This window comes from Monomorium pharaonis, chromosome 5 (genome assembly GCF_013373865.1).
Source record: "Monomorium pharaonis isolate MP-MQ-018 chromosome 5, ASM1337386v2, whole genome shotgun sequence".
NCBI classification, from domain to species: Eukaryota; Metazoa; Arthropoda; class Insecta; order Hymenoptera; family Formicidae; genus Monomorium; species Monomorium pharaonis.
Window position 1 is genome coordinate 26765981 of NC_050471.1, and position 13778 is coordinate 26779758.

A 13778-nucleotide genomic window follows, 5' to 3' on the forward strand; every position below is an offset into this window, starting at 1 on the left:
TTAATACAAATTTATTTACATTAATATTTATATTCTGAATTTAAAAAGTATGAATAAATATGAATAGAAACGATTGATTTTTAATTTATTCATTATATATTATTTCTGTGTAATTTATAAGTATTCAATAATTATTTTAATGGTATTTTATTTTTTTATTTATTTTTATTATTATATTTATACAAGAATAATAAGTAAAAGGAAACTTTTAAGAGAAATAGGTTAGAAAGCGAAAGAGAAACGAGTCTGCTCTCCGTGGTGAACGTTTTATTCAATTATAGTAATAATAATCGTCATCATCGTAGTAATAATAATCACCATAATCATCATAATGATAAGAACAATAATGATAAAATGGCAGCGCGCGCTCGCACGTGCCATGCCGTGCTGTGAGCTACGCCTTCGCAATCGCCTTCTTAACATGGCTCTACGTGGTCATGTACGTGTGAATCGATTCATCTTATTATTCTTTCCTTTACGCAACAACGTTGTTTCCTCGAGGCGATACAATAAACTGACGAGTTACTTAATTAATGCAACCTAGCGCGCTGATTTTGTTTTTTGATCCATGCATCGTGTGACTGTCACGTATGCTTTTGTATTGGGATGTAGATGTATTGTTTATTTGTGTATGTGTGTGTATATGCATGTACGTGTGTACGCATGTGTTAGAGATATATAAGTTTCGATTGCAAAAGAGATGATCTACGAAACGCGAATGAACGAGCTCTTGCGTATGTATAAATAGTAAATTACAATTATAATTACATACTGTTTTTTATGTGTCAGTATTAACGGTGTGGATACACCATTATCACGTCACGTCGTATAGATAATAATATTAATGAATCCACAGTGTAGATTTTCAATTTATTTCCACTGTTTTGTTCATCGATAAATACTTAGCTTTTCTTGGTCTGCAAATTCTTTTGTCGATTACTGCATTAATTGTTATCTAATTTCAAGCAAGAATTGTCTATCTAGTTGTAATTGATCCTAGAGAAAAATTGAAATAGATATAATAGAAATATATTTTGTAAAAGAATCTATATAGAAAAAAAATACGTATTTCTGAAGTACGTATTTTGTGAAGCAAATATAAAAAAATAGTATTCATTTATGTACACATTTACTAAAGTAAGATATTTATTTTATACATTTTGATGTATATAGATAGATATGTAAATTTTCTCTATTTCCTGTTGCTTTTCTATTTATTATTTTCTATTTTGTTCTTTTAATAAATAGAAAATATTTTAACATGAGTAAACAATAGAAACTGCAGAAAACTTATTTAATATATCATAATGTAAAATAAATAAGTTATTTCAAGTAAATATTAAATATTATTTGCTTTTTTATGTTTAAATGTACAACAATTAATTCAAATAATGTTTTTATAAGTACATATTTTAATTAAATATTTCTATTACTTTTTCTATTTCAACTAACCATTTTTTCCGATACTGGTTACATTGTTATTCAAAACGGCTAAAAAAAGAAAACAGAATTAGAAAAATAATACAGCTTTTCCGGAATAATGTACCATTTAAATTTCCATCAATTTAAATTGCAGATGAGTCATAATTACAGACGCCTTTGATGAAATGTCTCTCTTTTTTATGTTAATTGCAAAAAAAGTGGTGCAACGACTGAATACCAAATCCAATAACAAAATGTGACAAGTGAAAACAAGCACGCAACGTGATAATAATGTGTTCCTATTTTAATTTTTCGCTTATTTTTCTCCCTCACATTCTCTTCCAATTGATCAGTAAATAGGAGTTAGGAGTTACGCGAGACTTTGCATTAATTGTTGTTATTACTTAATTAAATTTCGATTTCCTTTCCGTCATCGTGCCACGTGAGATACCTTTTTCCATTCTTCGTACGAGGGATATGAGATTACGCGTTAAAGCCGGGATCGGGATTTGTTCCGGTCGGAAAAAGATTATTTTGTAAAAGGGATGGAAACTAATGAGATTATAAAATTCGTTATATATGTAAATCTTCCTTTTTCCTTCTCGAAACTGGCTCGCGCGATTTTAAATCTAAATATAATTGTACTTTTTTTTTTTTTCGTCGAAAACGAGATCGTTTGAGGGAAAATTCCGGATAATCGTGCCGCTCAATCTCGTCGGAGAAAAGTGTCGGTTAAGAAAGATTAAGAGCTCACTCTCGGGACTCTCTCGATTTGGAGCGCGGCTTAAACAGCGCGCGACCGAAATCGTACGTTTTTGCGAGCTGAGAAAAAATATCGTGCGCAACACGCGTGCGAAAATAATAAATTACGTCAGTCAAGTAAAGAATTACGACGCTCATTGATCAATTAACCCTAGAGTACCATCGTAAATTTGACATGCAGCTCGCAGATTGAATTTATTAGCGTGCCTCTTCTTTCTTTTCTCTTGAGTTAATTAATTCAGTTATATGTTTTTATAAAAACTAAATTATAGATATTCTATAAATAAATATCATTAAATTAATATTAAATTAAGTTATATTATAAATAAATTATTATAATAACATTCTAGGGTTAAGACTCGATTCGACGCTAATATCTCCTCGATCTTTCCTTTTCCACGTCGCGCTGAATTGAATTATCTTTTAAGATAAAATCTTCTATTTAACTCCTTTCATCTTCCTGCATTTTTCAAATATAAGAAAACAGAAATGAATAGATTTGCATGATTATTAAGACTGCAGTTTAAAATTGCAGTTTTTAAGCAACTTTTAAGCGTGCTACCGAGTGTCCTGCGACTTATTTCTCTCGGAAGGCGGGAAATGGATTGGGGTTGTGTGTCAGGTGTCTCACGCGTATCCCGGTGTTTTCGTGTTTCCCTCTCGCATAACGTTCCCCGATAGTTTTCGATTTTTCTTTTTTAAAAGCGATAAGGCATTGTCGGATATGTCAGCTGAGATCTTCGAAACGTTTCTGGGATTGCGCGGTTAAACATCGAAAGCTTTACAAAAATATCTCATCTTATTTTATGTCTCTTTCTTCCTCTCTTTCTCTCTCTTTCTTTTTCTTTGTTTCAAGTCCCTTGTACTTTCCTCCCGTCGCTTTTTTCAAAATTCCCCTCGTCCTTTCTCGTCTTTCGAGCCCGGCGCACTGATTCGTTCGACGATCTCTCTCTCTCTCTCTCTCTCTCTCTCTCTCTCTCTCTCTCTCTCGTTTGTCCCGTCAGCGCGCTCTTTTAGCTCTCCTTCCTTAATATTGTTCCTCTTTCCCCTCGTCTGCGACGTAGTGATTAAAGCGACTTCTCATGCTCCCGTACATGCTACAAAATAATAGCGAAGAAAAGATTCAAATGTGCTCCGGGAAATTTTTCTCAATTTGCTGATGTCTCTCCCTCCCTCTCCCTCTTGTTCCACCTTCCTCTCCTTCGACATGACGTTGTCGATTGAAGCCGTCCATGTCGATTGATGGATATGATTAAGCGCAAACTTTTTGGCACATTTGCTGAAATCTCAGACGATTAAACCCTCGTAACGTGATAGCTTTTAAAAGATAGAGTCTTTTTTAATAATATATGCGAGAGAAAACATTACTTTTCTGCGTAATTAAAAATCTCTGTTTTGAAATTAATATTAAGCAATTGACTTTAATTAATTTAAATTTTATTCCAAGGCTTTATTATTAGGTATTTAGCAATGTGGAATATTAAACATTTTTACGCAAATCTATCCCGATGAAAAAAATTCTTATATCTCATAATATTTTTCAGAATTTTTTATATTTTAAATTTATGAAGATTTCTTGAAAAAATATTTTAAATTAGATATATAAAGAATTAGAGAAAATTATAGAACCAAAGAATTATAGAAATATAATTTTAACTTCTTCATATTTTATAAGCTTTTCCCGAAAAGTATACAATTGTTACAATATTTCGGAATTTATCATACAAAGAATTTTAGAAAATATTTACATTTTTTCAGTACTTTTTTGTAAAATGTTTGAATATTTGCATTAAAAAATCTGAAAAAAATTTCTAAAAGAAGTTATATAATTCTAAAATTTATATAAATTCTGAAAGATTATGTTTGAAGAATTCTCAGAAGTTTTCTTTAAGAGATATCAAAGTAAAAATTTGGAAACACCAAAATATCAATTTGAATAAAAGAATAAATATGAAATATTCTATCTATTTATGAATAATATTTGTGTATCATATCGATGAGGGGTTAATCGTCTGGATAATGTGATTAAGTGTCTTTCTTCGCTCGCCTGTGGCTCGATTTGGCATTCATACAACTGTACAATGGTTCGCACGCGTATTATACCCTACGGTTTTAATATATATTTTTTTCTCTTTTGCTTTAGTTTCGGCAAAATCGCGGACGATCGAATCGTTTCTCCTCTCCGGCGGATGCGTGATTAGCGTATTAAAATACTCGCGGTATGCTTGTCATTACGCACTACTCAATTCCTGCTCTATTTATCGCTTACATATACGAAGATAACACTTAATATATATATATAATAATTTCTATATCTCTTCAAGGACTTTGTGTTTATTCGCGCAAAACGCATCTATTCGTCAAAATTATGCATATACGCAAGAATGGGATGCGCTTATTGACTAGTGACTTGCTACTCTCGCAGAAATTTCCAGAGAACTTTCCAGAAAACTTTCCTGACTCGAGGAAAAAGAACATATATCACGGTTTTCTGCGCATTATATTTAATTATAAATTGTATGCAATATATTCATAATAGCAAAAAGTAAAACGAATATCGCAGCAACTAATTTTCTTTGACTCTAAAGGTACACAGTTAAATTAAATTTGCGTAAAAATCTGTGAAAATGTGGGAGGTATATGAAATAACGTACGGTTTGTGATTTGAATTAGCTGAGCCGGGACCAGGTGTTTCGGCATTCGAGGCAAAAAATAAAAATGCGCTTTTTAGTAAAAACAAAAAAGTACATTCCTCTTTTTACCATATGTGATATATATATAATAAGAAATTATAATTATGATATTTAATATATTAACATTAATTTAGTAACATATTATAATCACGTATATACATACAAATAAAGATTCGTATTTAGAACGCGTTTATACAAACGTTGGCGTTTTTTTTATCATTCTATCCTTGTTTTATGTCTAACGACGATAAAATGGAATGAAAAGAAAAGAGTGTTAAGATCTTTTAAGCACATTTTGAATACGGTACATGTATATTACAAACGAATGAAAAATAAAATCAGAATGTGTGTATACATATAACGTGTATTTCACCTTTACATAGATAATATTAATTCTTGTAATTCACAGAAAAAAATATTTTTTCGTTTAGAGTTTGATACTTTTTGTGCTTCGATAACCGCAAGATCGTTAATTATTTTATAAAAATTTATATCCTTGCCTTACATTTCATTGTCAAAGGATTCCCATATTCGACAAACTTTTCTTGACTTACATAATGTTAAATAATTTTCATTGTATTAATAAAAATATACGGAAATTTATATTGTCACATTTGGGCTTTAAACGTTTTACACGATGGCAAGCGCCACATTCGCCGCACCCGAGCCCCGGCTCTGCGAATTAGAAAATATAAAGATTCGTCTTATTCGACACACCTGTTCGTCTTTTTCCTAGAGCCAGAGATTTCGAGAGATCTTGCCGAGGTCCTCTCGTTCGCGCAGGATCCTCCGCGATTTCGCGTCGCTCGAACTCGAATTCGATCAGGCCCTTACTATGCGTACGCACTCACTCTAAGCTTAATAGGTTCTCTTTCGAAAATACTGCCTTCTTATTATTTTTTTCAAATATTTTCTGTTTTATCTTTAAATTACTCCCCACCCTGCCCCCCCCCCTCCCCCCCGTTCGGCGAGACGCTTGACGCCCAGAGTAGTTAGGTACGATGTTTGCAATTCCACTACGGTAGTTTCTCATACCATAATACTTATATGTACATGTATAAATATGTGTACCATAGTATGTACGTGAGTAATATACTTCTTTTAAGCCTCAACAACGGTACGCAACGTAACAAGTTCGACGCCCGATCGTCTCGATCTCGGGTCAAGATCGTCGTTAATTCCGCCCCGATGACGGATCATCGACGCACTTCGGCCATTACTCGATAGTCAAAAAAATATTTATTATCATTAACCCTACCTTGGGGTCGCGATATATCTGCGCGCACGAGGTGTCTCCAAAATAATGTAACTTTTTATTTGTTGAATATCGATTCGTTCTAGATTTTTATCTTTATCACAGACGTTGCGGGATAAACGAAAAAGAATAGTGACTTTATAAACATCGGTAAAAAAGTTCGGTAATCTTTGGCGAATTGATCTCTGCGGTGAGAGACAACGGAACGTTGCTTAATTCTCATTCAATTCTATTAAAAATTTCAGCGTGAAATATGGTTACGTTAGTAATAAGCACGCGAGCGTTTGCGAATATATCGCGCGTCCCCGAGGGGTTAAAATCTTCTAACATACAACTGACAACGCAATAAACGAACAACGCGACGAACAACGTCCTAGCGACGTCCGATCAACGACTATCAACTACGTCAACGTTAAATCTAAACAGTATAACATTTAACAGACTATTAAGCGGTATTAGGCGCGATTTCGAGGACCAGCCGAACGACACCTAATCACTCGAATTAACGAGAATCTTGATCAACAGAACTGTATCCGAAAAGTAGAAGGGGGTTGAACTATCTCGGTAGTCAGATGTCTACAAAGGTTATAATATAATAATAATTAGAGAAACTCAGACCCGCATTGTAGAAAATATTGCCATCAGAAATTTAGAATGTCTGTTTTTTTTTTCAAAAATATTTTATTCAATAGAATAGTTTTTACATTGTTTTTCAATATAAAGATAAAATATACTGATTTTTGCTTCCGCAGTGATACAAGTAAATCAGTTCTTTTTGTAGTTTTTGCATTGTTGAATTTAAATCTGACCTTTAAAAAAATGTTTTGGAAAATATTAAATTGCATATAAAGCTATTAAAGATCTAGTGTAAATTGTTATGGTTGAGCTTTACGTATTAATTCGTATTTTTCTCCCTTAAAACATGATGATGCTCTTATTTTTAATAGTTTATTCTGCTAAAAAAAAATTCTATCTAAAAGCAGAGGCATTGTCGACGGAAACTATTTGAAATTTTTTATTAAATCTTTCAAGGACCTTTTCTTATATTCTATTGTAGTATTTTACTCTACTAAGAAATTGTAAGACTTGAGCAAAAAGTATTAAGCATCAATCTGCTTCGGTCATTTATTAACTCGTGTTACTCACATATTAGTCCATTTTCACTTAATGCTGTTTATTTTGCTATAATTTTACTATCATCTTTCATTTTTATTAACATTATTCTCTTAATAATTTTTATTCAATATCTTCGTAATATTTTCCCTTCATAGGTCAGAATCAGATTCAACGGTTCAAAAAATATTTAAAAAAACATACAGTTTTTACTTGCCACTTCGAGAGCAAAAATCGGCCCATTTTACCGATCCTTCTTTCGTATCTCTTCAATCCACGTTATTTGATTCAATTTAATTTGCGCTCGGCATCTGTCTTCCCATATTTTATTTAATTCCCATTCAATTAAATTCCTAAAAGTTCTTAAAGCTCCTCCCGAAACACGACGAGCCTTCGATCACGTCCTCCTACCTTTCGGACACACAAACGCCATCCGTAACTCTCATAATTAATCAACGGCGCGATTAATCTCGACTCGGGCCGACGTGACCTCCGCGCCGTCGAAATACGGAGATTCGCGCCCGAAATATAATATTCCGTGTCGAACGTGGGTGTAAGGTCTGGTGAAATTGTGTCTGTGAGGTAATCGTTCACGCAACTACGCCGTGTGAGCATGTAGGTCCGCCCGTCCCTCGTCTACCCACCCCTTTCTCGCGCGTTCCGCCGAATTTGTCTCCCTTCCCCCTTCCCTCCTCCCTCTCGTCTCGAATCGATCCCTTAGCGATTAGTAGCTTTATTAGTAATACGCAAACGGCTTGCGTTAGTTTGGCACATTGCGCGATCCTTCCGTTTTCTCCATCGAACCACCTTGAAGCAACGTTGAAAAATAAAATATACGATTCTTTATATTCGCGCTCTATGTTTGGGGTCCTCCGAGGGCCGACGTATAGCTCTCGCGTTCACCTGGTTACGATCGCGCAATTATTAATTGATGAACAGAGTTCTGCAACTCTCTCTCTCTCTCTCTCTCTCTCTCTCTCTCTTTCTCTTTCTCTCGAGGTTCGGGAACGGCGTTGCCAGAAACCCGAAAGCCGAAGATGTGTCTGTCCCGAATGCTCTCGGAGAGTATCGACTACAGCTTCCTGCTTCTTATCGAACTGCGTCTGTTACGAGAAGGTATGTACAGCGGTATGTGTTTTGTATGTATATATACAGTAAAAGTAACTCTTCCCCAGTGGCAGTCTCGTGCCGATTTGCGGGTTTCGCGCGCGAGGGGAGGGCGAGTTGCGACTCCAGCTACCACTTCAGCACGAGCATCCAGGAACTTTCTAGGATCCTTGTCCCCTGTGTGTACGTGGAATAACGCGGTTATTCACGGGACGACTCGGGCTCAAATATCGAGGGAGGATCTGGCAACGCCGATCCGCGAAATCTCTCGCCGGCGTTCTCGCTCTTCTCCCTTCCGACGAAGTGCTTCTTCGAAGGGTTGTTGTTGTTGTTGTTTCATCAGCGGGCGAAGTGAAGTTCCCACCGCCAGGGCCAGGTTAATCAATTAGCGGCTGACCTACAGCTCGGCCATCCGAGTCGAGAGAACTCGAGGGGGAAGACTAGTTGTTAGCCCCCCCCTCAAGGCTGGTTCTCCAAAGGTCGGATCCCTTCGAGAGATTGTCGTAGGGACGTCCGACATTGGTGGTTCAGTCTCGATCGGATTCAACGGCGGCGACGTTCGGGTTGAGTCGCCGCCGGCCGAGCCTTGGTCAGGTTGGGCTATGGTGGTTCCGGCTCGGAGGTGGGAGATTCCTGCTACGCCTCCAGGAAAATGAGCGCCGTCGGCTTCGGCTCCAGGTTGCTCTTCTTCGCCTCCACCACCAGGAACTCGATCTCGTTTCGGTCGCGGCGCGCGAATGACTCCGCGATCAGTCGCGCGACCTCTTGATGGTGAAGTCCTGCAAGTAGCGTGTAGAATCAATCCATTGCTCAGAAAATTTTATTCAGTTTACTTAAACTGTTATTATTGCTTAAAGCTACGGATTGTTATCGCAATCAAATTTATCATTGTTTAACTTCTTTTATGCAGAAGAAATTCAATTTGCAATATCTTATCTGTAGCTCTTGAAAAGCAATAGTTGCAATAATACAATTATTGTGATAACAAAAAATATACAGAGTGTAAAAATAACTTTGAAAAGTCAGTTGTTTCGAAAATTAATTTTATCATTATTTTCCTTCAGATCGTAGAATTTTTATTTGAAACACTTTTCTGTCAATTGTTTCATTTTTTTAAATATTCTTCACAATAAAATTCTTTTTAAGAAATTAGGTAAACGTTCTAGAATCACGTTTGATACGAACTTTTTTTTTAATGTTTGAGGATGGATCCCTAGATTATTTGACTAGCTTATTTACATACACCCTACATACATATCAGATATTTTACATAGATCCATTACATTTTGACTTTGTTGGCGTTACCTTCAACTTTTTGACCATCGACCTCGAGGATGAGCTGTCCGACTTCGAGGCCGCCAGCTTCGTAAGCTGCTCCGTTGTCCTGTAACGAATTACCGCATGCGTTAGTCACGTTTATAGCACAATATTGTTTATGCCACCATAAATGGCGTCGGACGATAAATTCGCCCGACGCATATTAATCGCGGCGTTTCAGTGGCACAAGCTTCGTTCGAGTCAAGTGCCTGATGCATCACAAGTAATATAAAACATACATTTTGTAATATGTTCCATTAGGAAGAGATTAAGATTGGTGTTATTAGCGCTCCCCATTCTGAGCACAATTACGTAGAACGGAAAAATATTTGCACGCTCAAGAAAGCATTAAAAAATTTTTTTTAATATAGCCGGATAATATTGTATTACAGCTCGATTTAATAAATACTTAAAAGAAACTAAAAAAAATAAGTATTTTTGCATCTTAGCACAGACAATTATGACCGGAATATTGTTAACTCTGCGCTCTGTGTGGCTCTAATTTCCTTCTAAAACTGTAGCTTTAATCTAACTTTCCTCTAACTGGACTTTTCTTAGCCTCACTTAAAATTTTTTTTTCTAACTCAACAATTTGTATCCTTACTCTAATCTCCGTTTGATAAATACTTTTACTCTTGCTCTAAATTAACGTTTTTCAGCTTTGCTCTCTTGCATCTCTAGTCCTCTCTTCTTAATTTCTTCCCTTTAATCCAGCCATTTTTACACGCCAGTAGCTTCGGTGAAACTCACGTGTATGTTGATGATCCGGGGCAGTGGGTGCTTGGTGTTGGCGCCGCCCTCGATGGCGATGCCCAAAGTCGACTTGGTCTTCTTTACGGTGATCCGCAGGTTGCCCTGATGATCGGGCACGACCAGGGCGCCGTCCTCCTCCCGTCGCTCCGACATCTCGCTGCGGGTTAGCCGCTGTACGCTGTGATGCCGCCGCGGGGGACCCCCCGCGGTCCCACCCACGGCGGACCCGCTGCCGGAGCTACCCTCCTCCAGCAGCTGCGCCTCCTGCATGTCGAAGCTCCGCGAGAGCTTGTGCGCGAGCTCCTGGAACGGGCACATCTTGCATTTGAACGGCGGTAATCGAGCATCAAATCCCCTCACCAGCCATCTCGTCGGATACGCGTCAGCATCACCGAAAAATCACTCGATCGCGCTTCGAGCAAATTTGCATCATCGCGTTTTAAAGTAAAATCTGGTAAATGTATCAGTAAAGATTTTATATCTGTTATAAGTGAAGCATGCAAATTCTATAATCGCGTATATATGAATTAGATTCTCAATTTTTACACTTTACACGAATTTTAAACAAATATGAGAAATAATATTATTACAGCTAAATTGCATTTGGCGATGCAAATCTCGAATTGTAAAAATTACTGAATTACTTTAAATCGTATATTTAAATAAAATTGTGACCGCAGTAAGATTTCAAAAGTTTGCGTAAATTTTAAAATTTAAAAATAATTATATTAATATAATTGTATAAAGAATTATATTTATTATATTATTTGTGTTTAATATTATTATCGTAATAAAAAATCGTGCGATGCGATTCGCGTTTCTTTATTTTTCGATAAAAATGAATTAAACGTAGTTGCTGCCACGTATCCGAAGTAACAACTCGATGTGCACACACACACACACATACACACACCCACGCATTCACACGGACGACAGCACATTAGAGCTAAAAAGGCTTAGGCATCAATCGCGTGCACGCTGCAATGGAAGAGCGTTCTGGTAACCTTCACGCAGCTTCCGAGGTACATAAAGTACCGTGAGATATCGACAAACGATTTGATAGTAATTTTCGAGCTCTTGTAACATTAAAACGCATTACTCCGCGGGACATTAATTTCGACGTAAAGTGCAAAAGTAGTACTGCTCGAAAGCTGATAGAGAAAAGTGTGTTGGAAACGGATGCATGTATATATATCTTTTCTTTCGAAATGCATTCTGTCTAGCCCTCTCTGGATGCTTTCTCATTTCGCATGCCTTATCTAGCGTGCTAAAAATCAAACGGGAATAATAGCATAGAAGTGGAAAAGATATATCTTAATTAAGGCACTTGGATCGAACACGACCCCCTTAATTTATTTCATTCTTTCAACATCTATTGAAGAGAGTTTTTAAAAAATAAAAAGAAATTGTATCTCATGAAAAGAAAATATTTATTCTTATTCATTCCAACTTGGATGGCAAACCTTTGGTAAAAACAAAGGATGTGTTCCGAGGGAAACACATTTCAATCATTTAAGAAAATTTGTATCTCCTTTTTATTTCAATTTCATTAGAAGAGATTTTTAATCAGAGAAATGGAAAGGTAATGCCGGTAATGAAATAATATAGCTCTTCAGCTTTCCAGTTTTTCCTCGAATTCGATTCGCAACTCCCGTCGTTCCGCTTTTCCTTGCGTGCAATATTACGTCACCGTGTGTGCAAATGTATGTGAATTATATGTGCGAGCATATAATGTACACATACGTGAAAGTATACGGCTATACAATAGTTGATACATGTATGTAATGTATACGTATAGATCACAAGAATATATATCGAAAAATTGAGTCAACATGCTTGCTGATGGCAGGCTGGTAGCAGTCGAGTGTTGGTGGTGCTCGGAGAGAGATAGAGAAAGAGAGAGTGGTAAGTTGTGGTGTGGTGGCGGTGGTGTTGTCGTTAACACAACTAATTGCCGCTATATATATACTTGTTGTAGCCGTCGGCGCCGATTTCTCAGTGCGATCGGCTTACCGTTGTTTCGAGTGCGCAGCAAAAAAGATCGGCACAACGACAGCAGAAACGTTCTCCAGTCGCGAAGGCTATATGCTACATCGTCACAACGACGATATCGGCGGCCAACTAACAAATTGTGCAGTTTTACTTGTACGACTAATTTCTGACAATACTAACGACGCCGCTAGGGGGACAGCTATCGGGTCTTTTCTATCGCGTCACCGGCTTAAAAATTGGTCCCGTCAGAAGCACGAGAGAGAAAAAGAGAAAAAGAGAGCAAATTGACAGGAGAGAAAAATGTACCTAATAATAGGAAAGATTATTATTGAGACGTAAAGAGGCTAACAAAGCGCAAAATATGTAAAATTAAACTACAGGTTGTTGGAACGATAGAAAAGTATTTTGACTACATGCTAGGATGTAATAGAAAAGACCCCAGTTTTCTTTCTTGAGCTATTTACGAGACTTGTTTCAACTAACATTTGACACTCATGCAGCTGGGAAAACAATGATCGTGATACTCGTTTCAAAAGTTACTGTGCTAAATACATAATCGCTGCTCATATGAATTTCTGCCTCTAGTGTGTACTTTGATATAATGTTTAGATAAGGTCCTCACAACAAATTACATATAGGGCAAATTATATACACATTGTTTATCTACTAAATTAAACTCGAACTAGTACTGTAGGAAGATCATTTATCGATCTGCAATTAATTAAATCAATTATGCTAAATTAGGACTACACCATAAATTTTATTGGGGATAAAAATATATATATATATATATATACAATGTTGCACTTAGATATATAAAATTATTATAGATAAACACAAGATAAATTACATGTAAACGTATCTTACATAGGATGAAGATAATTTAAGTTTAAATTTATCTAGATGAAGGATATTGTATGTTTTATTTAGATCATTTTAAGATAATATTATCAAGCAAAATAATTTAGAATATATTTACATATGTTTATTTGCAATTCTTAATTTATTAAAAACAAGAATTCTTCAAATAATTTAATCTAAACAGATAGCTTTCTCTTGATTTCGATTAATACGTAAATAAAAATCAAAGTTGGAAAATATAGAGAGAACTTATAACATATCACAATGACTGACGAAGTTTTTTGTAAAATTAATTGTTTATAGTTTTGAAGTAATTTTTACATTGCATGTATTATTTTCTGATCTGTGCAATTTGCCACTTAAAAAAATTCTTTAAAGTAAATTGTAATGTGGAGGTTGAAGTTAGAATACTAGAACTTTATACTTGTTTTCGTTTACATTAACATGAATAATTTGAAAGAAATAAAACAAGACGAATATATATATGTATTTTAAATAATTTA

The 13778-nt window shown here is 35.8% G+C and overlaps 1 protein-coding gene across 6 annotated transcripts in view; it reads right to left on the bottom strand.

Annotated features, from left to right (window-relative positions):
* Positions 1-254: 254 nt before the first annotated feature.
* Positions 255-13778, bottom strand: part of LOC105833943 (whirlin) — a 100976-nt gene continuing 87452 nt past the window's right edge. For all 6 annotated transcript variants that reach the window (XM_036287646.1, XM_012676065.3, XM_012676059.3 and 3 more), the window contains 3 exons: positions 10420-10725; positions 9658-9736; positions 255-9131 (listed from right to left, as the gene is read on the bottom strand). In XM_036287646.1, coding sequence (XP_036143539.1) covers positions 8989-9131; positions 9658-9736; positions 10420-10725 — 528 coding nt within the window. In that variant the 3' untranslated portion in view covers positions 255-8988. The remainder of the gene's footprint in view (positions 9132-9657; positions 9737-10419; positions 10726-13778) is intronic.